General features: G+C 36.4%; 1 protein-coding gene and 1 long non-coding RNA gene across 2 annotated transcripts; both read left to right on the top strand.

The window, feature by feature from the left end:
- The first annotated feature begins 1,376 nt into the window (after positions 1–1,376).
- Positions 1,377–5,780, top strand: LOC108265785 (caspase-1-A-like). Its single transcript, XM_017468476.3, has 3 exons — positions 1,377–3,710; positions 3,833–4,129; positions 4,220–5,780. The coding sequence occupies exons 1-3, from the start codon at positions 3,704–3,706 to the stop codon at positions 4,243–4,245; spliced, it is 330 nt and encodes a 109-aa protein (XP_017323965.1). The 5' UTR covers positions 1,377–3,703; the 3' UTR covers positions 4,246–5,780.
- A 17,938-nt stretch (positions 5,781–23,718) lies between these two features.
- On the top strand, positions 23,719–26,030 carry LOC128632853 (uncharacterized). Its single transcript, XR_008396462.1, has 3 exons — positions 23,719–24,014; positions 24,306–24,335; positions 24,669–26,030. It is a non-coding gene; the product is annotated as an uncharacterized LOC128632853 (long non-coding RNA).
- Positions 26,031–27,468: the final 1,438 nt, after the last annotated feature.

Genomic DNA, 27,468 nt, shown 5'->3' with positions numbered 1-27,468 from the left:
GTCTCAACTAAGAGATATTTTAAAAGGCTTTACAGCTTTTCTAAATCTCGAAGATGTACGCCCTACTAATGAACGATTTACACGACGTCAGAACGAGAGTTACTCCAGGATAGACATGTTTTTCCTGTCAAAGGACAGAATGGGACGGGTGAGAAATATTAATATAGAGAGCGAGATACCTGAAGTACAGTGTATTTCTGATCATTACCCACTCCTCCTAAAATTCACAGTTCAGATGCAAACTGAACGACACAACCCACATGTTGCCACATGGTTGAAGGAATTGAAATACACACCTGACATAAGACCAGGGAAAATTAGTGGGGCAGAAATATTGAGTGCCATTAAGTCTTTACCTGATACAGATCCTGTGAGGGACTACAAAACAAATTGCTGTCCACTGACTGAGACCTTAAAGATAACGTACAATAAAATATTGACTAATCAGCTGGCACCTGGACATTTTAAACATTCAGAGGACAGACTTAATAAAGTGGAAAATTTAATATTTTCAGAAATTTTGGCCAAGCGCCTCACTGCATTCATTTCATGGGAAACAAACTGTGATATCGGTGTCATTGTGACCTTTGAGAGAAGCCCACAGGAGATCAGGTGGTCTTTCCTGGAGACATTATTTGAGAAGTTATATATTGAATATGCAGGCAGTAAGCTAAAACAGACCCACTCGGCCCCACCACCAGAGTTCAGCATTCTAGATCACCTTCTTCCTCAAGTCCAAAACTCTTCTTGGAATCTCAGAAGTTTGCAGCCTGACTGTCCACTAACCAATGCTATCCTCAATCTGGTTCTGCACCAGCTACAAAATCTCTGTACTAAGAAATGCTACAGATCCAGAGTTTGTTATCTCAGTCAAACTTTGCACATAGACGTACAACAGGACTCACGGGAGGAAGTTATTAAGCTAGTAGAAAAATTCCAGGATGATTCAGGAATTAGACTGAGATTCACATAATAATGGTACAACAAACTGGTTCATTTTACACTAGATTTAAATATCATAACAACTATAAATACTTTATGTACAACCTAATAAGGTACTGTACCTTGATACTAAATATTTGTGTTATAACAAAAATAGAATATAAAACATAGAACAATTCGCAAAGCCTGTCAGAGGTACATTTCTATTTTTAGGTCCAGAGTAAAAATGTATATAATTATGCTGGCTTTTATCTCTCATGTATTTCATTATTATGTTTAATTATTAATGCTATTATGAATTTGTTCATTGTCCTTCTTTGCTTATTATATATATATATATATATATATATATATATATATATATATATATATATATATATATATATATATATATATATATATTGCTTATTCTTTGCTTATTGAATGCATGTTTTAAACAATTTACTGTATTTTCTGAAGTGAGGTCCATTCTGAAATAATGATATAGTACATCCTGGTGTTCCTTCATGCTGGGATTGAAAGAAAGACATTTGGAATACATTTAATTCATGTGTGCTAACTTGGGTTAAACATGGAGGAAAATAATTATACTGTACTTACATTTTTTTTGTTAATCTGACCTTACTGAACTGCCTACCACTAACAATATATTGTGTTCAGAGATCAGATGCTGCTATCAAAGTGAGACGCAATAGTATATTAGAACAAACGATCACTATAAAACAAGCCATTTAAAAATTTCAGTTAAATACCAGCAATGAATGTATGAATTTATGAATGTTAATAACAAACCATATAAATGGAGCAGAATATCTCTTAACTGATAGTAAATGAGCAACATGCCTAAAGGGAATTTTACACTGAATGAGATCATTCGAACATGTTTTGCCATATATTTTTGTGATGATACTGAATTTATTTCAGGGATGTAATTTAAATTTATATGTTTTTGGCAGTACTTCCTCATCATAGATGGCACCAATAAGTTTATTTTAAAAAATCCTAGAAGAAAATTGTCCATTTGTGGGACATTTCAAGAATAACCATACAGTATATAATGTTTCATTAGCAGCAAAGGTGATCACTGTCCATCACTAGTCAGATTTAAGACAGAAGGAAAATCAGAAAATAATAAAGGAGTTTCAGACTCTACAGTTCTCTAGATATCTACAGTTACAGTTTTGATTTTCTATCTGTAAGATGATAGGTTGTATTTGTATGCATAAAATGTTATTTTATATTTGTATAATATATATAATATATGTAAATTATTACAGCAATGATACAATGCTTTGTGTAATCATTATATATTAGGGATGCACTGAAATGAAAATTCTTGGCCGAAGCCGAAACCGAATATAATGAAAAGCTTGGCCGAAAGCCGAAGGCCGAAACCGAACACGTTTTTTTTCGTGTTTTTTCCATTTATTTTGCCATTTTTTTCACCATTGCATAAATTAAATAGTCAAAATGTGCTTTTTACTATTTTGTCTTGCTTTTCAAAGAAAAAGCAGCAGGCACAGGCTACCAATAAGGCACAATATAACTTTAAATAAATAAAAGAGTAAAAAATATTTTGATGTGGTCATCTTTGAACCCCCCTTGAATAGCCTATGTTAGGCCTATAACTGACTGTTGAAAGAATGTAACACTCTGTAGCCTACAACTAAAAAGTGCATTGACAAGAGTACAAAAAATGGTTCTATTGGGTTCTATACGGCTGATTATATTGGGGATATATACCGCTCGCGTCCCTGAACACCTCGCGGAGTATTATAGTAGATGTAGTAGAGTTAGGTACATTGTTAATGTTATGTTCCTTTAAATAAATATGTTTTTACCTGCTTCCGTACTCTACTCCCTTATGTCTCGCGACGTGACAGAATACTTCGGAACAGAAACAAAACAAACGTCCACGTGTCCACAGTAAACAATGTCACGGTTGTCAACATCTGAAGAGCATGCGCTCGTGCATGTAGCACGTGCATGCGCGCGCCCCCTCATCTTTTTCTAGTCTAATGATACATTCCAGTGCAGTCATGTTTACTATGTTTATGGGAAAATTGTATTTGAAAAAAGAAAATTCTTAATATGTCTTTTTTCCCTTGAGGTGTCTGGCCAACATTGGGCCAAGTCTGTTTTCTGACTTTGGGTCGACACTGACAGACTGACAGACTCAGAAGGTGACTTTGCACCAGTGTTGCACCAGCACTGCTTGGCTGTCTGGGCAGGCAAAGCCCTCACAGATTCTGAGGCTGTTATTACTTTTAATTAACCTCTGCACATTTTCATTATTAAAGCTTCCTGTGCACTGAGGGAAAAATCACATCTGTTAATACTTTCTTATAGATAAACAGATTTTTCCCGGTAGGATGGGTTTAACCCACCTATCATGTTATTATGTTATGTCCACATTTGAGATGTCTGAAATACTGGTTATTCTCTCCTTTTTTGTTTGAAATTTTTTGACTTTCCTCATTTAGGGTCATGAACTTATATGCAAATATTTCATCTTAATAAAGGTTTACTGTTTTACACCGTTCTTTGCTGTTTTTTTGTGTGTGTAGTTAAACTGTGGAAGTCAATTTGACCCATAACATAATGGATGTAACTTTTCCAACATAAAAGGAGGGTTAATGATGCCCCTCCCCCTCCCACACATGGGCTACCATAAACTGTAAAGCACACGCAGAAATATTTCTAGTAAGAAGGTGAAGGTGAGGCACAAACTCAGAGCTAAAGATTGCACTGCTAAGAAAACATGGCACGTAAGTATTAATAAACCACATTTAGAAGACATATTTGTACAGATAAAAAAAGAAGAAAAGATTCAAGTCCTGGACTGAAAAATTGAATGTTTTTCTTAACGCTTTTCCTCTTTTAAATACAGAAGAGTTGTTGAAAGCCCGGCTTGGCCTCATCCAGGGAGTATCTGAGGGTCTCCTGAAGGATCTTACTGATTGTCTCAGGGCTACAAACCCTCCAGTTCTTAATGAAAGGGAAGTAAATAAGATTCTTCAGACTCACGCAGTGACGCAGGACAGAACTGGAAAACTTGTGGATATGGTGCGGAATAAAGGGGATCAGGCCAGTTTCATAATGATATCTATTCTGGAACAAAGGGACAATCTGCTCGCCAGAGACCTGGGGCTTCTCACAGACTGCATTGAAGAAGCCAGAATGAAGCGTGAGTCAAATCACTTAAAACTTTGTAAAACTTTATAAGTGAAATTCATAATCATCGGTGATTATGTACATAATCATGCTTTGTCTACAGGTTTGGATCGCAGCAGTAATCCTTAATATGGCATTTGGAAGAGGGGAATCAAATCGAAAGTGAAACTAACAAGGAGGGTCGATTTTGGACTGTAGAAGAACATGGACATGGCTCAGTCCTAACAGTTTCTGAGTGGCACCTCAGGACTTTTGCACATTTTCGTTAAAGCGTCTGTGCAGTGAGGAAAAAAAATACATAGGTGTTAATATTTATTTATTTTTTGGTGGGATGTGCTTAATGATGCTGAAAGCCCAAACCACATTTCCTACAGCCCCTCACAAACAGGCTACTGTAAACTGTAATGCACAAACGCACAGATATTCAGAATTGTTTATAGCGTGAACGAGTAATTACCACACACTAATGACAACATGGTTGTCAGCTGAATTATTTCCCTGTCAAATAAACAAAACTGAAATACTTTCACATCTATAAGCAAAATTAAGTTATACAGTTTGGTAATGAGGGAGTTAACACTGTAATGCATAATAAAGCACAAAACAGTGATAGATTGCATCTAGGAAATCATTTCTGACAATAAGTAACAACCCCCTGCTTAGCGTAGCCAATTACAAACAACTACCATATCCGCATTGTATGGTGCATTCAATGACCAGCGAATCAGTTAGTACATTACAAGGTTGAACTTATAGTTAATAGTGATATGCAAATCCTAGCCAGCGTTCAATTAATATGGACATAAGACAGTGGTTTGGAATAGCACCAACATCGGCAATAAATGATTGCAGTGACAACCAAGTTTAAGCGAATGAATGATTTGGCTAATAATAGCTCCGTTATTAGTGCATCTGATCCTGACATACAGACAAGCTGCAGCGTTGGAAGTAAGTTAACATTACTGAGAACATTGATGCTGCCGGGCAAAGTAGCCGATGGAGACTGACATGTGCCCCGATGATTTGAGAGTGGATGGGCGTATGCAAGTCAGACTTGAGAAATACCCTTCACGTCTCTTTGGGATTAAAAAGAGGTTATTCATGCCATCATGGTATTACAAGTGAGAGTGGCTTGAATATTAATAATACCTGTGCAGAAAAGTTCAGTCTTCTCAGTCCAAGTCAGTGTGGCTGGTCAATAGGGGGAGCTGGGGCACCGTTCCTTCAAAGTTATCCAGAGAAACCTGTTAAACATAAGGTAAATATATATTGCAAAATAATTATGAAATAAAATTATTTAGTCATGCTATTTGCATTTTAGTCATGTTAGCATTTATTTAAAAAATCTAAAAATCTAAATTGTTCATTCATATTTCATACATTCATATCTGTCTGCAGAGCGCCGGCCAAGAATGCGTATGTAGGTCATTAAACTTCTGAAGAGCAGGTGACTTGAGGATGTTCTGTAATTGACTTGCTTCATATTGTCCTCGGGGAACAGCTCCTTGCGCCCCAGACACTCACACTTTTGTTGTTAGCGAATCAATGTTGTTTTTTAAAAATATTTTTTCACCTCATGTGATTGGACCGTTCTCAATGACTCTCTCTCCCACTCAGCAGCTTGTCAGCTGACCGGTACTGCAAGAGATTGTTAACAAAGTAGAAGTAGGCTCAACATTTCTTCCAGATGAAAGAAAATTCAGTTTTATCTTTACAAAAAACCATTTCACTAGGCTTTCATATGAAGAAAAAAAATATATAAAGGAGCTGGGACCATATCGACCCAACTTACAAATTCAGCAGCAGTCAAGTGATCGTGGACGAGCTTACACCAACGTTTCTCCAGCACTTGTTATGGCAAACAGAGTTGCTACTGGCCATTGTTTAGGCAACATTACAGTGTATTTTTTTGATTGATTACAGTTTTTTGAGTGATTATTTTTATTACTGATAATAAATCCACATTAAACTCAAAGTCACTGATTTGTGCTACCTTATTGCATAGTTTAACAGTTAAATTTTCCATTTTTAGGTAAGCAGTGGTGATACATTGTTATATCACCTGTTATTTAACAATTACATTCAGTCCTGCATTACTAAAGGTGTGATTTTCAGTTTGTTTGTATCCTCCCCAAAATTTTTAGCACCAGCCATCACTGGTCCAAATGTGACCCAGGTTTCACTAGCAAAGGCTTCACTGACTGGAAACACAGCAGTGAAGTCTAATAAGGGACTTAACAGACATGGGACTTCCAAGGAACATTTGGCCTGTTTCAGTGAGTGGAAAGAAAGAGAGCAGCATATAGAGAAATGGAAACAAATCCCAATGCTACCTAGTGCAGATCAGCTACAGAAAAAAACAGTACTACCTTTCTAGTATTACCTTATTTGAATTCTTAGTTGAATACTTAGTACCTTTCTTATTGATATCACTGAGTTGCCTTCATGGGGTAAATTAGATGCATTTGGTGATATCTCAGAAGGAGGACGTGGGCTTTTTCTATCTTTATTTTACTTAAGTATAGAAAAAAGCATAAGGAGAGACCCCCAGTTGGCCCAAATTATGAAGTCAAATCCCCAACACGCTACTTACACAAGTCATGGGATGCAAAATAGATCTTATTTGCATTATGACCAATTTTGTGATTGAAGCAATTGTGAAAGAAATTGGAGACTCTTGGTTCACAATAAAAAAAAGATGTAACAAGGTATCCTCCTGGAAAAAAAAAATGTCTCCATAGTTATTCTTTTTTCAACAAAGAAACAATGGAAATAACAGAATGTCTGCTTGTGATGGCCATCACAGACATGCAACGCGTTCTACAACCTTTTCTGTAAACCCACCAGTGCCACACATTACAGAGGTGAAAAACTGAAATGTTTGCTGGACCAGTGGGCTGCCTGTAGTGGCTCCATACTGTGGGCATATTGTGGGCCCATAATGGGCACCAGTGGGGCCCTTCATATGCCCACACTTTGGGCTGGTTGTGGGATGCCCCACTGCAGCAACACATGGCCCCCATAGCCTGTGTGGGGCCTTTGCGGGCATTCTATATACCTGCACACTCTAGGCATACAGTAGGCACACTGTGGGAGCACTGGGCATACTATGGCATACTGTAGGCATGGATCTGGGCCCACAGTTTACCCTGTGGGCATGTTCTGTGGGTCCTTAATAAATAACAAAATTAGTTTGGTCCTACTTTGCACCTGCAATATAACACAACATTACTATTAATGCATATGCAGAAAAAGTGCACTTGTAGACTAACTAAAACTATGTTTTAAGAAAAAAGGAAGAAAACAAAAAATTTGTACAAAACAGCATTTTTTTAGTAAACAGAATCACATATGAAGCACATTTTAAAACCTAAAAAAGAACAAACATGGAACCACATTGTGCATGTGTGACCTGTCAGTTATATATATATAGATAAACAAACAATAAAACCACTGACAGGTGACACACACACACACACACTCTTTTTTTTTATGTGTTCTTAATGTCTGTATAGAAGATTTGGCAATACAAATGTTAATATGTGGCAGGCCAATAAAGCAACATTTGAATATGAATTTGACAGAGTGAGCTAGAGAGAGTGACATCATCATGTAGCGATCTAACGAAACTATATTATCCAAATGCATTGTTCAATTCATTCAATTATCTGTTAATTATCTATAGATTTATTTATGACTCATTCTTTCCATTGACGTGTGTGTTCAGACAACACGCCTATAGATCTGATCTAGCAAGTTTACACAAACTTGTGGAGTGTGTTTCAGCTCGAGTGCATACTGTTATTAATGCAAAAAGGGGACATACCAAATATTAAGAAACTCTAAACTTCATGTAAATATTTATAAGATTCTACTTTTCACTGAGGTTGTTAAGGATGAGATCATTTGTAATGCAAACATTCGTGTTAAATTGATGAAATTACATCAAGCTGCTTTTTGTTCTTTCATTTGTTAAGTTGGTAGTAAATATTGATTACTTTGTATAACAAATATTACCACCTTTATTTAGCTGTATCTTATGTAACAGATACTTACACAATAGTTACAAAAGTGACGTGCTTTTAATTGACATTTCCTATAAAAAATATGACTCATTTGATTTTTCTGTTCTGCCATCAGCTGAGTGCACAAGTTCCAAACAAGGGAAATTATATAATAACATCGATCATATTTACTGAAATAGGAGAATGTTTATAATATAAATAAAACTACATGTATATAGTTCTTAACTGGTAATAATCAACCGTGTGTGTTAGCACTAAATGAAATACATGGCATTACATTATTTAAAGCAAATTGTATGTGAACTGGATGTTCATATGTATTTGAGTTTTACACAAGTACTTCACAAATATCAATGATTGTTTTAGTTTGAAATTTTAATTTAAAATACATTAAAATGTATTTTCCCTTGAATCATAGTCTCTTCATTCTGAACAACAATCAAGATAACATTATTAGCTTGTAGTACATGTAGTATTTTTTTGTGCTAAATATATAAAATATCAAAGCCTATAGCAGTTAGGGGAAAGTTCCAGTGAGCAAAATCACTTACTTACAATGAACATTTCCATTTAACAGTGGCCCAACCTAAACTAAGATTAAGTGATCATCCAGCACCTCAAAAGCAAATACTGGTGTTGCTGCATTCTTTGATATAAATTTGGCTCCCAAATTGCCTGTCTATTTTTTAAGGTAAGGCTCATAGTAAAGACAGATGTCAATACATTACACATTCCACTACATCTACATTAAGGGCGTGTTCACATTTGGGCAGAAGAATACTTGAGTCTGCACCTAGGACCAGTTCTGGGTTGGTTCAGGGTGGGGCTCATAATACCATATTTGTTTCCATAACACTATAACTTTTTATTATGTTGAGCTCCACACACACACACACACACACACACACACACACACACACACACACACACACATTCTAACACTTTAAGAACTGTTGAGTTGTGACTGACTCTTCATTCTATACATTGATCATTGATAAGGTATCATGTTATGGAACAACAAAAGTGCCACATTTCCCCACAAAACAAGCATCCTTTGATTTGTTTACAGCATAAAAACAGTGCTTTTTCAGATTTTACACAGTAACTTACACTGTATCATTTTACAATGCTGTAAAAATGTTGCAGTAATTCAACAAATCATTAAAATGCTTTATTTTTCAGTGTTGTATGATTTCTTAGAAATTCAATTAAATGTGTTGATAGACTACAGTTGGAGCTACAGGGAGCCTGTCCTGTCCTAAAACTAGTAATAAATTATTATCATCTTACTCTAATTTTCCTCTCATCTCTTTAGGTAGGGGTAAGTGTATTCTATATCATAAAGCGCTCTGTGATAGAATTTAATCTTAAAACAGTAGTACGTAAATCATAGAAGACCAGGTTGGGAAAGCCAATATAAAGTGTAAGTTCTTAACAGGCAATAATAAACCCAGTGCATTAGCACTAAATGAAATACATGCCATTATGTATATATATATATATATATAGTGTTCCTCAGAGAGAGATAGTTTGTATATATTGTAACCGTAGTTTTGACAGGTATAGGTCAAAGGTCAAAAAGATACACATTCTAACTCTCTATATCTAGATCAAAGGTCATGATCATAAAAATATGAATAGTTATGTTAAATCTGGATCACATCCATTCGTGACCATATATGGTGCGGACATGTGTGTTTTTCCGCCCCACACGTTGCGCACATGTTCTTTCTTTTCACATAGAATATGAAACTCTCTGTGGTAGGTCATAAAAATATATATAGTTATGTTAAATCTGTTTCACATCCAAATCGTGACCATACCTGGTACGGCCATGTGTTCCCCCAACCCACCCCACCCCACCCCGCCCCACACACACACAAGTTGCATACTCATGTTTTTTCTCTTCACATAGAATATGAAACTCTCTGTGGTAGGTCATAAAAATATATATAGTTTTGTTAAATCTGGTTCACATCCAAATCGTGACCATACCTGGTACGGCCATGTGTTCCCCCACCCCACCCCACCCCACCCCACACACACACAAGTTGCATACTCATGTTTTTTTCTCTTCACATAGAATATGAAGCTCTCTGTGGTAGGTCATAAAAATATATATAGTTATGTTAAATCTGGTTCACATCCAAATCGTGACCATACCTGGTACGGCCATGTGTTCCCCCCACCCCACCCCACACACACACACAAGTTGCACACTCATGTTTTTTCTCTTCACATAGAATATGAAGCTCTCTGTGGTAGGTCATAAAAATATATATAATTTTGTTAAATCTGGTTCACATCCAAATCGTGACCATACCTGGTACGGCCATGTGTTCCCCCACCCCACCCCACACACCCACACACAAGTTGCATACTCATGTTTTTTCTCTTCACATAGAATATGAAACTCTCTGTGGTAGGTCATAAAAATATGTATAGTCATGTTAAATCTGGATCACATCCATTCGTGACAGAAATGTTGCTAGTTATGTTAAATCGGGTTCACATCCATTCGTGACAGAAACGTTACCATACATGGTACGGCCATGTGTATTACACATCCAAACAAAAATATGACGCACACAAACGCACTTTATTTTCACATTATTTAAAAGGAATTTAAGTGTTATGTACTAAATTACCATAATTATGAGCACAAGTTGTTAAGTTGACAATCATTTTTAAAATTATGTTTCTCCATTTAGATTGTCTGCAGTAGAATGCAGTCTTTTAAACCAGGAAAAATGACTGCCTTTAAGTTTTATAACAATAGAAAGTAAAATCCAGCGTGATTTACATTACAAATCTCATACGTAACATCTCTGCAGGATTTATAGACGTTAAAGCACTGAATACAAAAAATAAACACTCTGTGTCTACTACTTTTATCTCTCATAGAACTATCCACAGTCCAAAGGCTGTGGAGCTAGAAGGCTACGTGTGCGAATGACAAAAGATTTAAAAAAAAAAAAAAAAAATGTATCAATACATGAAATTAGATTACACAATGTAGTTGAGGTTTACATGAATAAGCAGAAATGTAATCATGCGTATCTTTCCTATAGCACAGTTGAAAAGCCCTCTCTAGATGAACAGATTTGTCAAATGAAACTTTTTCCTTCTTTTCCACTGCTACGGTAAGCTAAAGAGTGGATATTCAGATTACACTGCTAAATATGACTAGCATTAGCTATGTGTACTAGTGCAAAATAGTACATCAAATGTATTAGCAGGTGTAGCCTATACACGAGTCCACTATTGGTCATATCACAATTGAGAACATGCCCCCAAATTCATTGCTTTAGTAGAATTTAATGGTAAGTGAAATGATAATCACATTGTAATGTCCTTAGTATTTGTTCAGTCTACAGGTCCTCTAACACTCTGTTAAATGAATAAATGTAAATGTACTACAACGTAAATTTTGTTTTAAATCAATTAACGCAGAAATTACACACAATATTAAGTTGATGTAATTATCAACATTATTATGTCAACACCACTCATCAAAATAATGTGTATAACTTTAAATATTTAATTAATTTAATAAATTAGAATTTTTATCTTGCAACCCCACATTAAATTTAGATTGTGGGGGTTTGTTTTGTATAGCTCCGCTGTTAGAAAATACATGATGGTTGAATGTGAACATAAATGAGCAGAATGTAAGCTTGTGAAATAAATTAAACTTTATTGATTGCACTTTTTGAGAAAATGGCATGACTTTGAATAAAAATTTACTGAAATAAATACTCTAAAACATTGATATACCCGAAGAAATGTAAAAAAGAAAAAATTTAAAAAATAAAAACTTTTTACATACCTTCTAAATAGGTCCCTTTAGAGGGTAAACGTTTTAAAGACGGTGTTTTATAAGAAATGCACGTATTACATGCCTTCTAAACCTAACCCTTTAGGATGTAAAGTGCTGCTTAAAAGAATCGAGAGTTTTGTTTAAACTAGAAGACACATTTTCCGGGCAATGTCTTGTAGGCCTATACACAGTGTCCTACACATCTGAAATGTGTGTGTATGTGGGTGTGGGGGGTGTGCGTGTGTGTGTGTGGGTGTGTTAGAGAGAGAGAGAGAGAGAGAGAGAGAGAGAGAGAGAGAGCGAGAGAGAGAGAGAGTGTCATGTGTTTCCTGGGGGTTTGCTGACCAGAATGCTTACAGTGTGTTTATGTTAATGAATTAAGGGACGAGTCGTGTGTTTCAGGGTTTAACGATCCCTACCAATGTGTACATTTGTGGTTTAAGTGAATCTTTGTTTCTGAAATTACTTCTGTGGTAATTATCAGTTTGTGTAACTAATCTATCAGAAAATACTAGACCTGGTGACTGAATGTGGTAGATGTATTAGAATTTTGGACATGTTATGCATGTGTAGCTCCCTATGTGTATGATCTATGTGTAATCCTTCTGTCAAGAAATGAGCAGACTGAGGTTTGTGAAATAATTGAACTATTTATTGGCTACGTTGTTGAGAAAAACACTGATGTGTAAAACATTTCTACAGTCCTTCAAGGCTGTATGATGTTGTTGTTCTCTTTTACTGAAAGAAAGGTCAAAACCATCGGTGTTATTCGTTGTGGAGACTGAAGTGACAATATGTCTGAAGAAAATGAAAATATGTATTACATATCCTACCTTCTAACCAGGCTATATTTAGGGTGAAAAAACCTTTTTTTTTAAAGACGGTGTTTTAAAAGAGTCGTGCATTTTGTTTAAACTATAAACAAGATTTCAGAAAATGGTACGCCAACGAGGATACTTACACAGACCTATCGCTAAATACATAAGCTTTCATCTTTGCATTGACATCCCATGTCCCAGCAGTACATTTATGACCTCTGATGACCATGTGGGTGTGCGGGGGGGGGGGTGTGAGAGAGAGAGACACACAGGTGTTCTTTCGGGGGTTTTGCTGACCAGAATTCTTACAAATGTGTTTGTTAACGAATTAAAGGGAGTCGTGTGTCTCAGTGTTAAAATAGTGGTTAAGACGTCGTAGTTAAAACACAGAAGAAACTCTGCAACAATCTGTTACAATGTCTGCTCCGAGAAATCCTAATACCCTTAGAAGATTGCTGTGTATTCACCAACAAGAGGACCTGTGGCTTCGTCAGGCAAAGATCACGATGGTATGGAAAGTGTATACAAGAGTAATTGGGGTGATCTAATGCTTAGGACTTGTACAGTACTTCAGCTCGGGAACGTCCCACCATGGCGTTCAGAGAGACGTTATCTATGGTACACGTATATATAATATAGATCAGATCACCAGTCTGTCTTTACCCACTCCTGATCTGGGGGGGGGGGGGGGGGGGGGGATTACAGTTCAGGCATATTTCCAACAGAACAGAATATTAGACATTTAGTGTAAACTAGTGTAAAAAAAAAAAAAATCTCTGAAATATTTCATTGGAAATAGTGGTCCATATTTAATGCATTATATTAGAAATGATAGTACAGTCTTTGTTGATCAGTTACCAACTCATACTTTATAATAATTTGTTTAGGAGCATCTGAATCTGGCAAATAACTTTTATTGCATTTAGGCATACAATAAAAGCTAATAAGAAATGAGGAAGAAATGACTTGTGCACTACTGCTGCGAATATTAAGTCAAACCATTTTGTTCAAACTTCAGCATGACCCATAGAGAAGCAGAAACTTATGGCACCTTATGAATACCATGTGAAGGATTACGTTGACTCGTCCCTTACAGTTACAAAGACATGTCCTTGTGCAGGATCACCTTCGCACCAGCATCGGACCCCTCTTCTCCCATTTCAACGTATAAGAAAAGGCAAAAAGTAATATAAGATGTATAAGAATATATTTATAAAATATAACACATTATGAGGAAGAAACATAAAATATTATTTAACAAGGTCTGCCATTCAGCCCTCTTAACTGTAAGAGCATCATCAGTATTGTACGGCTGTTGGGGACAGTAGTTAGCTTTCAGATGTCAGATATAAAACAACTTTTTGAGTCACAGTGCCAAACTACTGGTATTATATTCGGATCCTTCTTTTTCAGCATGAAGGACCGGCATTTATTTAATAGACAGATGGTACAGCCATATACTTGGTCAGAGGATTTAGTAATTTCTTTGAGAAAGGTTCATTGTTTTCGTTCTTTTTTCATAGCTTCAGTTTGTATACTTACTTTGGTTAGTGAATTAAACTGTTTTATTAGGTATTGACAGATTTCATTAACAGGGAACGATGATAGGTGAAGATTAAGTTGGTATGCGTGTACAAAATAAAACTGTCTATATGTATATTTGTCTGCTATGTATCTGTTTAAACACTGCTGTAATGGCGATATAAAGAGAGAGAGATACCCATTTACTAATTCATAGAACCCCTTTCCACCTTTTCAAGTTCGTTATACATTTTTCTTTTCAAGCATCGTGTTCAGACATTGCAAATCATCAGTCTGAAGGTTAAGGGTTACTTAGATTTTTGCTTCTTCAGCATCAAAAAAAAGTCTAAACATTAATCTTATTATTAAACTCAGAAACACTATAAATGTATGGTTGTGATCATAATAAAAGGCAACGTGAAAGGTGACTTAATTCCCAATGAGATTTCTCTAAATAAACAATAAAGTTCCAATGAACAGTAAATCTACATTTTCTCCTCCTTTATCTTGTTCAGTACTGGTAATACAGATTAAATACGTGTGGGACAGATGCTGTAAACTATGGGTCTGATCCAATGTTATTTGGGAACAAAGATCAATCTGAATTTTCTCAACATAAATGTTGTGCGTGTAGTTTGTTATCAGATTGTCTAGACGTACATCACACATCTGATAAACGAGATTTCCTCTCCCGTGCTGTAATGATGGCTGGAAACTAGGAATTAATGGCATATACTGTAGAAAGGTCATAGAGAACACAAAGAAATCTCATTGGGAATTAAGTCACCTTTCACGTTGCCTTTTATTATGATCACAACCATACATTTATAGTGTTTCTGAGTTTAATAATAAGATTAATGTTTAGACTTTTTTTTTGATGCTGAAGAAGCAAAAATCTAAGTAACCCTTAACCTTCAGACTGATGATTTGCAATGTCTGAACACGATGCTTGAAAAGAAAAATGTATAACGAACTTGAAAAGGTGGAAAGGGGTTCTATGAATTAATAAATGGGTATCTCTCTCTCTTTATATCGCCATTACAGCAGTGTTTAAACAGATACATAGCAGACAAATATACATATAGACAGTTTTATTTTGTACACGCATACCAACTTAATCTTCACCTATCATCGTTCCCTGTTAATGAAATCTGTCAATACCTAATAAAACAGTTTAATTCACTAACCAAAGTAAGTATACAAACTGAAGCTATGATAAAAGAACGAAAACAATGAACCTTTCTCAAAGAAATTACTAAATCCTCTGACCAAGTATATGGCTGTACCATCTGTCTATTAAATAAATGCCGGTCCTTCATGCTGAAAAAGAAGGATCCGAATATAATACCAGTAGTTTGGCACTGTGACTCAAAAAGTTGTTTTATATCTGACATCTGAAAGCTAACTACTGTCCCCAACAGCCGTACAATACTGATGATGCTCTTACAGTTAAGAGGGCTGAATGGCAGACCTTGTTAAATAATATTTTATGTTTCTTCCTCATAATGTGTTATATTTTATAAATATATTCTTATACATCTTATATTACTTTTTGCCTTTTCTTATACGTTGAAATGGGAGAAGAGGGGTCCGATGCTGGTGCGAAGGTGATCCTGCACAAGGACATGTCTTTGTAACTGTAAGGGACGAGTCAACATAATCCTTCACATGGTATTCATAAGGTGCCATAAGTTTCTGCTTCTCTATGGGTCATGCTGAAGTTTGAGCAAAATGGTTTGACTTAATATCCGCAGCAGTAGTGCACAAGTCATTTCTTCCTCATTTTTTATTAGCTTTTATTGTATGCCTAAATGCAATAAAAGTTATATGCCAGATTCAGATGCTCCTAAACAAATTATTATAAAGTATGAGTTGGTAACTGATCAACAAAGACTGTACTATCATTTCTAATATAATGCATTAAATATGGACCACTATTTTCACTGAAATATTTCAGAGATTTTTTTTTTTTTTTACACTAGTTTACACTAAATGTCTAATATTCTGTTCTGTTGGAAAAATGCCTGAACTGTAATCCCCCCCTCCCCCGAACCCCCAGATCAGGACTGGGTAAAAACAGACTGGTGATCTGATCTATATTATATATACGTGTACCATAGATAACGTCTCTCTGAACGCCATGGTGGGACGTTCCCGAGCTGAAGTACTGTACAAGTCCTAAGCATTAGATCACCCCAATTACTCTTGTATACACTTTCCATACCATCGTGATCTTTGCCTGACGAAGCCACAGGTCCTCTTGTTGGTGAATACACAGCAATCTTCTAAGGGTATTAGGATTTCTCGGAGCAGACATTGTAACAGATTGTTGCAGAGTTTCTTCTGTGTTTTAACTACGACGTCTTAACCACTATTTTAACACTGAGACACACGACTCCCTTTAATTCGTTAACAAACACATTTGTAAGAATTCTGGTCAGCAAAATCCCCGAAAGAACACCTGTGTGTCTCTCTCTCTCACACCCACCCCCCGCACACCCACATGGTCATCAGAGGTCATAAATGTACTGCTGGGACATGGGATGTCAATGCAAAGATGAAAGCTTATGTATTTAGCGATAGTTCTGTGTAAGTATCCTCGTTGGCGTACCATTTTCTGAAATCTTGTTTATAGTTTAAACAAAATGCACGACTCTTTTAAAACACCGTCTTTAAAAAAAAAGGTTTTTTCACCCTAAATATAGCCTGGTTAGAAGGTAGGATATGTAATACATATTTTCATTTTCTTCAGACATATTGTCACTTCAGTCTCCACAACGAATAACACCGATGGTTTTGACCTTTCTTTCAGTAAAAGAGAACAACGACATCATACAGCCTTGAAGGACTGTAGAAATGTTTTACACATCAGTGTTTTTCTCAACAACGTAGCCAATAAATAGTTCAATTATTTCACAAACCTCAGTCTGCTCATTTCTTGACAGAAGGATTACACATAGATCATACACATAGGGAGCTACACATGCATAACATGTCCAAAATTCTAATACATCTACCACGTTCAGTCACCAGGTCTAGTATTTTCTGATAGGTTAGTTACACAAACTGATAATTACCACAGAAGTAATTTCAGAAACAAAGATTCACTTAAACCACAAATGTACACATTGGTAGGGATCGTTAAACCCTGAAACACACGACTCGTCCCTTAATTCATTAACATAAACACACTGTAAGCATTCTGGTCAGCAAACCCCCAGGAAACACATGACTCTCTCTCTCTCTCTCTCTCTCTCTCTCTCTCTCTCTCTAACACACCCACACACATGCACGCACACCCCCCACACCCACATACACACACATTTCAGATGTGTAGGACACTGTGTATAGGCCTACAAGACATTGCCCGGAAAATGTGTCTTCTAGTTTAAACAAAACTCTCGATTCTTTTAAGCAGCACTTTACATCCTAAAGGGTTAGGTTTAGAAGGCATGTAATACGTGCATTTCTTATAAAACACCGTCTTTAAAACGTTTACCCCCTAAAGGGACCTATTTAGAAGGTATGTAAAAAGTTTTTATTTTTTAAATTTTTTCTTTTTTACATTTCTTCGGGTATATCAATGTTTTAGAGTATTTTTTTCAGTAAATTTTTATTCAAAGTCATGCCATTTTCTCAAAAAGTGCAATCAATAAAGTTTAATTTATTTCACAAGCTTACATTCTGCTCATTTATGTTCACATTCAACCATCATGTATTTTCTAACAGCGGAGCTATACAAAACAAACCCCCACAATCTAAATTTAATGTGGGGTTGCAAGATAAAAATTCTAATTTATTAAATTAATTAAATATTTAAAGTTATACACATTATTTTGATGAGTGGTGTTGACATAATAATGTTGATAATTACATCAACTTAATATTGTGTGTAATTTCTGCGTTAATTGATTTAAAACAAAATTACGTTGTAGTACATTTACATTTATTCATTTAACAGAGTGTTAGAGGACCTGTAGACTGAACAAATACTAAGGACATTACAATGTGATTATCATTTCACTTACCATTAAATTCTACTAAAGCAATGAATTTGGGGGCATGTTCTCAATTGTGATATGACCAATAGTGGACTCGTGTATAGGCTACACCTGCTAATACATTTGATGTACTATTTTGCACTAGTACACATAGCTAATGCTAGTCATATTTAGCAGTGTAATCTGAATATCCACTCTTTAGTTTACCGTAGCAGTGGAAAAGAAGGAAAAAGTTTCATTTGACAAATCTGTTCATCTAGAGAGGGCTTTTCAACTGTGCTATAGGAAAGATAAGCATGATTACATTTCTGCTTATTCATTTAAACCTCAACTACATTGTGTAATCTAATTTCATGTATTGATACATTTTTTTTTTTTTTTTTTAAATCTTTTGTCATTCGCACACGTAGCCTTCTAGCTCCACAGCCTTTGGACTGTGGATAGTTCTATGAGAGATAAAAGTAGTAGACACAGAGTGTTTATTTTTTGTATTCAGTGCTTTAACGTCTATAAATCCTGCAGAGATGTTACGTATGAGATTTGTAATGTAAATCACGCTGGATTTTACTTTCTATTGTTATAAAACTTAAAGGCAGTCATTTTTCCTGGTTTAAAAGACTGCATTCTACTGCAGACAATCTAAATGGAGAAACATAATTTTAAAAATGATTGTCAACTTAACAACTTGTGCTCATAATTATGGTAATTTAGTACATAACACTTAAATTCCTTTTAAATAATGTGAAAATAAAGTGCGTTTGTGTGCGTCATATTTTTGTTTGGATGTGTAATACACATGGCCGTACCATGTATGGTAACGTTTCTGTCACGAATGGATGTGAACCCGATTTAACATAACTAGCAACATTTCTGTCACGAATGGATGTGATCCAGATTTAACATGACTATGCATATTTTTATGACCTACCACAGAGAGTTTCATATTCTATGTGAAGAGGAAAAACATGAGTATGCAACTTGTGTGTGGGTGGGGTGGGGTGGGGTGGGGGGAACACATGGCCGTACCAGGTATGGTCACGATTTGGATGTGAACCAGATTTAACATAACTATATATATTTTTATGACCTACCACAGAGAGCTTCATATTCTATGTGAAGAGAAAAAACATGAGTATGCAACTTGTGTGTGTGTGGGGTGGGGTGGGGTGGGGGAACACATGGCCGTACCAGGTATGGTCACGATTTGGATGTGAACCAGATTTAACAAAATTATATATATTTTTATGACCTACCACAGAGAGCTTCATATTCTATGTGAAGAGAAAAAACATGAGTGTGCAACTTGTGTGTGTGTGTGTGGGGTGGGGTGGGGTGGGGGGAACACATGGCCGTACCAGGTATGGTCACGATTTGGATGTGAACCAGATTTAACATAACTATATATATTTTTATGACCTACCACAGAGAGCTTCATATTCTATGTGAAGAGAAAAAACATGAGTATGCAACTTGTGTGTGTGTGGGGTGGGGTGGGGTGGGGGAACACATGGCCGTACCAGGTATGGTCACGATTTGGATGTGAACCAGATTTAACAAAACTATATATATATTTATGACCTACCACAGAGAGTTTCATATTCTATGTGAAGCGAAAAAACATGAGTATGCAACTTGTGTGTGTGTGGGGTGGGGTGATGTGGGTTAGGGAGAACACATGGCCGTACCAGGTATGGTCACGATTTGGATGTGAAACAGATTTAACATAGCTATATATATTTTTATGACCTACCACAGAGAGTTTCATATTCTATGTGAAAAGAAAGAACATGTGCGCAACGTGTGGGGGGCGGAAAAACACACATGTCCGCACCATATATGGTCACGAATGGATGTGATCCAGATTTAACATAACTATTCATATTTTTATGATCATGACCTTTGATCTAGATATAGAGAGTTAGAATGTGTATCTTTTTGACCTTTGACCTATACCTGTCAAAACTACGGTTACAATATATACAAACTATCTCTCTCTCATAGTCACCAAGAAAACAATTGGTAACACACTACGCCGTGAAGGACTGAAATTCTGCAGCGCGCACAAGGTCCGCTGCTCAAGAAAGCACATATATATGGCTGTCTGAAGTTTGCCAGTGAACATCTGAATGATTCAGAGGACAACTGGGTGAAAGTGTTGAGGTCAGATGAGACCAAAATGGAGCTCTTTGGCATCAACTCAACTTGCCGTGTTTGGAGGAGGAGGAATGCTGCCTATGACCCCTGGAACACCATCCTCACCGTCAAACATGGAGGTGGAAACATTATGCTTTGGTGTTTTTTTTCTGCTTAGGGGAAAGGACAACTTCACCGCATCAAAGGGACGATGGACGGGGCCATGTACCGTCAAATCTTGGGTGAAAACATCCTTCCCTCAGACAGGGCATTGAAAATGAGTCGTGGATGGATATTCCAGCATGACAATAACCCAAAATACATGGCCAAGGCAACAAAGGAGTGGCTCAAGAAGAAGCACATTAAGGTCCTGGAGTGGCCTAGCCAGTCTCCAGACCTTAATCCCATAGAAAATCTGTGGAGGGAGCTGAAGGTTCGAGTTGCCAAACGTCAGCCTCGAAACCTTAATGATTTGGAGAAGATCTGCAAAGAGGAGTGGGACAAAATCCCTCCTGAGATGTGTGCAAACCTGGTGGCCAACTACAAGAAACGTCTGACCTCTGTGATTGCCAACAAGGGTTTTTAAACCAAGTACTAAGTCATGTTTTGCAGAGGGGTCAAATACTTATTTCCCTCATTAAAATGCAAATCAATTTATATCATTTTTGACATGCGTTATTCTGGATTTTTTTGTTGTTATTCTTTCTCTCACTGTTCAAATAAATCTACCATTAAAGTTATAGACGGATCATTTCTTTGTCAGTGGGCAAACGTACAAAATCAGCAGGGGATCAAATACTTTTTTCCCTCACTGTATATATTTATTCTATCAAGGTGTCATGAATTGGAGACGCAGACAGAAGCAAGTCCAGGCATGGCACTTTAATTAAACAACAAGAAGTACGAAGGATAAGGCAGAAGTCAGTAATCATAATAGGCAGAGGTCAGGTGATCAGGCAAAGAGAACAAACAGGAGAGCGGAAAAGAGAAGAGGTCGTAAATATGAGTAAAGTCAAAAAACAGAATAAACAGACACGGTATAAAAGCTTGGTATAGACAGAGAATATTTGATATTGATATTTAATGTTTGCTCCAAGTGGCTTTTCCTGTCATATATTACATAGAGTAATCACTACTGCTGTATGGACCAATAGCTACATCACCTGTAACGTGCTCTTGTGTTTTTAAAGCTCATCTGAATAGTAAGATTCATTTGATTGCTTGTTCTGCTAAAAGCTGGTAAGGTAAGTTCCCAATGAGGGAATCTATATAACATTTTAAATATTTACTGAAATAGAAGATATGTTAATTACAACATTACAAATACATACCATACTATAGATCCTGAAAGGTATTACATTATTGTTTCTCAATATAATTTAATGTTTTTTCTAAAAACAGTAGCACGTAAATCATAGGAATGTCAATATAAAATATTAGTTCTTAGCAGGCAATAATCAATTCATATGAAATATGTGCTATTACATTATATTTTGAAGCAAATGGTATGTGAACTTTGAGTTACTTTTTTTTTTTTTTTCAATTTTACACAAGTATGGCTCAAATATTAATTTGGTTCAGATTTCAATATTTGGTTCAGACAAGTGGTCATTTTAAACAATGTTCATCAACTGAGTACAAATGTGTGTTAGTGTTACACCACGGCGAACTCGTGGCCACCGAGCCGGCATGGACTACATATCCCACATATCCCATCAAGTTCGCCGGAGTACTGAGTGCCAACATCTGTGCGCCACCCAAGGTCATTTAAGACCTTGTTAACGACAGCGTGGCCCGAATAACGCTCAGTTTTCCCCAAACGCTAGTAAGTTACCAAGCTTCCTACTACGCTTCGGACTTTCATGGTTTAAAGCCTTTTTTATGACTTACGATTCCTGGATCTCGTCTTGGATTCTTTCTATTGCTTCGGACTGTGTACTTTGTACTTCGCGCTTCCCTCGCCTTTCTGTCACTGCTCGGCTCTCGCTTGCCTCCCACCTGGTAACGTAACAGTTAGCATTTAATTTAACACTTGATTTCTACATAAGTGAATCTTTTTAAAAAATATATTTAAAAAATATTTTATTTTTTTATTTAAAATATTAATTTGTAACTACAACCATGATAACTTGCTTGCTTTGGTTTGTTGCAGTAGTTATCCCAAAGTACTAAATATAACAGCTTATGTAGCAATGTGGCTTGTTTTCGTAGCAACTACGCCACCCTGAGAAAACGGGGAAAATAACCCAAATAGAGACACACAAATACGTTCCACTTAGAACAGGCAAGAGGAATGGGTTTCCATACAAAAATACATTTTATTTTGAAGTTAAAAAGACTGGCCAAGAATTATTTTTAAAAAACAGCAGCCAATGCAGTCATACATTTGTCAAATAAAACAGTCACAAGAAGAAATGAACAATAATCATAGGAGGACTGAGGCTTCCTGTATGAAGGGCAGGCTAGTATGACAGGACCAGCTATACAAAAGGGAAAAGCACCAAACTAATCAGGATTATACCCACAAAATTCACTGCAAATTAACACAGCAATAATAACGACCCTTGTTAAGTAAAGCCTAAGGTGCAGCAAAGAACTCCCTCCCAGCCACAGGAAGCACTCAACTCCTACAAGGAGAAAACAAAAACACAAAATCATTTACAATATGCTCAAAGCAAACAAACAAAAGAATAAAACAAAACAAAAACAAACTTACTGTCACAAAAACACAGAGATAACCCCGAGCTCAAACTGATTAGCTTGGTAAACTAAAGTTTACCAAGACTGACCAAAACCACTACTACCACATAGCAGTATCACCATAATTGATAAAGACTGTTACAACAGTTGAGTTCAATAAAACTGATCTTAGTGACGGTGACAAACATAAATAAAAGCAAAACAAACTGATGCAGCAAAACCAAACAGAATCAAGCAGCCCAAAGCAGCAACGTGGCTCCACGAGTGAGGAGGAGGAGTTATACCGAAACGATCACATCTCACTCAGCCCACCTTAACTCATGCAAAATCGAGGACCCGTGATCCAATGACATGATACTCACGATGACACATACGAAAGTCATGATAGCGTCTTTAATAGTTGTGACGGCAACAGCTGGCGCTCCGACCGGAGCTACGTTAAACCACCATGCTACACAGTTGGGAGCCTTGACGGCACACCGCAATGAGAGTGAGCAGCACATCACACCTGCACACAGTCTCAGTAGCCCAACATCACACTCTGTAGTCCATAGCAACGAAAGGAAGGAGCAGGTTTTCGACCATGACGCATTCTGGGAGGCCTAAACAACCACTTATATACTGTGGTAGGGAGAGAGCCTATTGGCCACATAGTTAATAAGGGTGACGTTTTAACCACGACACACACCCCACTACACTTAACATAGACATTAGGAAAAAAATAAGTTAAACAATATCACTTTCTCAAAATGAAACCTTTTACTTAACAGTTGTCTGACCTGAGACCTGACAGCAAGTGATTAAGGAGCATCAAATATAAATCAAATACTGCATTCTTTGATCCAGTGTGCGCTCACTAGCTGCCTGTCTGGTCTTTAAGGTAAGTACAGGTTGCTTTTTAAATGGAAAGTCATAAACCTATGCAGATTTTGCACAAATGCATCTGTTTTTCTATTTTTAACGGATATATAATAAATAAAACAAAAAAGCAGTTGCAATCTGTTTTTCCTTTATAGAATTTCATGCAATAAAAACTAAAAATTTTCAAGTTCGAAATAATTTCCCAACTGTTACCCAAGACATGTGTGATGTAATTGACTTGTGTACAACATTTCCACTATGTACATTAAATCTTATGTGCAATAATGCCTTATTTCTTAATTTCTTTTAGTTGTACCGCCAGCTGACTGCTGAGAACAAGGTATGTTTCTAACAAGCGAAACTTTATAATATAGTACTTACTTTGGGATTGATGCTTATTGAACCAAATTATATCTTTCAATCAGAATTACACAATTCTTCATTTATATACTGTAAGTGAAAAAGTGAGTATGTATTGAAAACAGTGAGAGAACACAAATAGAGAACTGTGTTCATAAAATGACCTCATCTCAAAACTTATTCATAAATTTATGTCCCGATATGAAATAACTAAAATAGGTGCTGTTTGATCCTTTAAATATACAAAACATAATATATAATAGACCGATTTTTTTTAATATCTGTGACTTTAAATTCTGTACTTTATTTACAGAAGTTCAATCATAAACTATGGCACCACTAGTGAAAAAAAGGCTCCGTTTTGTCACCTGGAACACACGTGGCATTAAAAGCCCACCACAAAAGTTTTCAGATTTGTTGAGCAGCCTCATTTCCCTAAAGGCTCATATTGCCTTCATACAAGAGACACATGTTGGGCCAACATGTTAACAAATCTTGGATGTTGAAAACTGGAATGTCTACTTCACTGTACACAGCTCTCGCAGTAAAGGAGTGGCAATACTGATCTGCTATGATGGACCATTTGAGTACATTTGCCATGATGAGGATTGCAGTGGAAGTTACATTGTGCTCTTCTGTCATCTGTATGGTGAACTGTACACTCTTGTTAATGTGTACAGTCATAAGGCAGACAAAAATGTCTTGGCTAGATTGAAAGACTATCTGAGGGAAACAGCTGAGGGTGTGCTAGTGGTTGGAGGTGATTTCAACACTGTTTTGGATCCCAGCTTTGATCGGGTATCTTCAGCTGTTCTCACAAAACAGTCTTCACTAAGAGCTATTTTAGAAGACTTTACTATTTCTTTGAATCTCAGAGACACCTGGTCATACCTTCACTCTGCTGATGGAGGCTTTACACGACGTCAGAATGAGAGTCACTCCAGGCTGGACATGTTTTTCATGTGCAGCGATGCAATGGGACGGGTGTGTAGTAGCAAAATACAGAGCAATGAAATTTCAGATCACAAGCCTCTTGTCCTAGAACTCAAAGTGCAGCAACAGACTGGAAATATAATTCCAAAGGTAGCCTTGTTTTTGAAGGAAATTAGAGTTGATGAAGAACCTGACAGAAGATCAGGGAAGATTAATGGGGCAGAAATACTGAGTTCCATCAAGTCTTTGATTGACTCCAATCAAACACTTGGTACAATGGATGTGGATTACTATAAAAAGTTTTGTTGTCACTTGACTGAGACCTTAAAGAGAAAGTATAACTTCATGTTAAAGAATAAGCAGGTACCTGAAGCTTATTATTCAGGAGACATTTTCAATGTTGACTGTTCGATATTTTCAGAAATATTGGCCAAGCGCCTTAGTGTGAAATTAGGTGGTCCTTCCTGGAACAAACCCTCAGGAGACTAAAACAGATATCATCTGTCCCTCCACTAGACTTCAGCATTCTGGACTGCCTTCTTCCTAAAGTCCAAAACTTTTCAGGAGAACTCAGACGTCTGCGGCCTGGCATTCCCGTCACCAACGCTATCCTCAATCTAGCTCTGACACAGCTAGAAGATCTGATTCTCAGAAGTGAAACAGAGTGCACCAGTGTTTCCTTTCACAGACAGGCACTGCTCATACATGCAGACCAGAGCAAACGGGGGAAAGTTGTTAGGGTACTAGAGAAATTCCAGGACAACTCAGGAATTAGGCTTACAGAATGCCACATAATAGATTGAAATGAAAAGCACAAGTGTAGAAAACTAGACACAATCAGAAGGAAAGGGTGATCAGGAGCTGGAACTTATTAAATGCTATACACATTTTATTATTATTATTATTATTAGTAGTAGTAGTAGTAGTAGTAGTAGTAATAGTAATGTTATTATTGTTTTACTATATTACCACAGTTTAATTTTACACTATACTTATATATCAAGCAGATTATAAAATACTTTATTGTTGTACAGATTTAGAGACTGGGATGCAAGCACGGATGTTTTTGTTTAATACTGGGCATAATGAACAGCTTGCTAATACTTGTGGGGATGTTTGCCAAGTTTTCAAAACTATACAGAAAGACGTGAAACTCATCCCAAAATGTTCAGGCATAGGACTAGGTACAAGTATTCTCCCTCTTTTTCTTGGTCTTTTTCAGGAAAAACAGTTAACAGTGGTCCACGTTTATGATTTCAGTATCTATCTTCAATACATAACATATACGGAACTTGGCAACAATGTTCATGGAACTTTAGAAAAGAGCTACTTCATTTTTTTTACTAATGGGAAGTTGATTTTAGTTGAAATCCTGAACTCCAAAATATAATTATATTTCTAGCATATTTCTATTTTTTTAAAAATCATTCATTGAACTGTTGTTCCTTATACTGTAGCTCACACACCATGCACAGTGCACAGAGATGCACATCTCTCTCAACAGAATTAATAATTTAATATTGTATTAAAAATGTATTTTAAATAATATGTAAAATATTCTAAAACTTGTACATTAATTGTGCATGTTTTTGTTGTTCTTAAATAATTGTTATCCAAATTTATTGAAAGAAATTGTTTTAATAAATTCATACGGTCATTATAATGAAATGCTTTGCAAATAATCCAAACAATTTTGACTCAAGCAGCACTGTAAGGGTGTTCAAGTTTTATAGTAGGTTCTCACATTTCCAGCAAACTCTTCTGATTTTTCTGCAATGCAACAAACCCAAAAATGGCATTGGGAGACACACCAAATATAGCCTCTGGATGGGACACCAGTTCATCATAGAGCACCATGCAGACAAACTTTTACAGGATCATTCATACCTAGAGACAATTTAGAATAGCCTCCTGGCAATGTGAGGACACCAGGGAACCCAGAAAAAAAAACCCATTTGGAAACAGGGAGAACATGCACATGAGAAACTCCACACAGACAGTAACCTGAGCTCAGGATTGAATCATGGACTGTGAAGATGTAAGGAGGAAATGCTGTGTGCTGAGTCACTTGTTTTATGCCTTTCATTATTATTTTGTTCAATACTGTATTTTCTTTGCATGTGGGCAATTCTGTAGTAATTACATGCTACATGCATATTTGGGATTTGCCTTTTATTTTT

The sequence above is a fragment of the Ictalurus punctatus genome, chromosome 1, assembly GCF_001660625.3.
Source record: "Ictalurus punctatus breed USDA103 chromosome 1, Coco_2.0, whole genome shotgun sequence".
Lineage (NCBI taxonomy): Eukaryota > Metazoa > Chordata > Actinopteri > Siluriformes > Ictaluridae > Ictalurus > Ictalurus punctatus.
The sequence above is the reverse complement of the archived record's forward strand: the minus strand, read 5'-3'. Positions and strand labels throughout refer to the sequence as shown.

Coding starts and splice junctions, on each gene's coding strand:
- LOC108265785 (XM_017468476.3), top strand. Junction 4,130..4,219: donor TGAAGAAGCCAGAATGAAGC/GTGAGTCAAATC, acceptor CTTTGTCTACAG/GTTTGGATCGCAGCAGTAAT.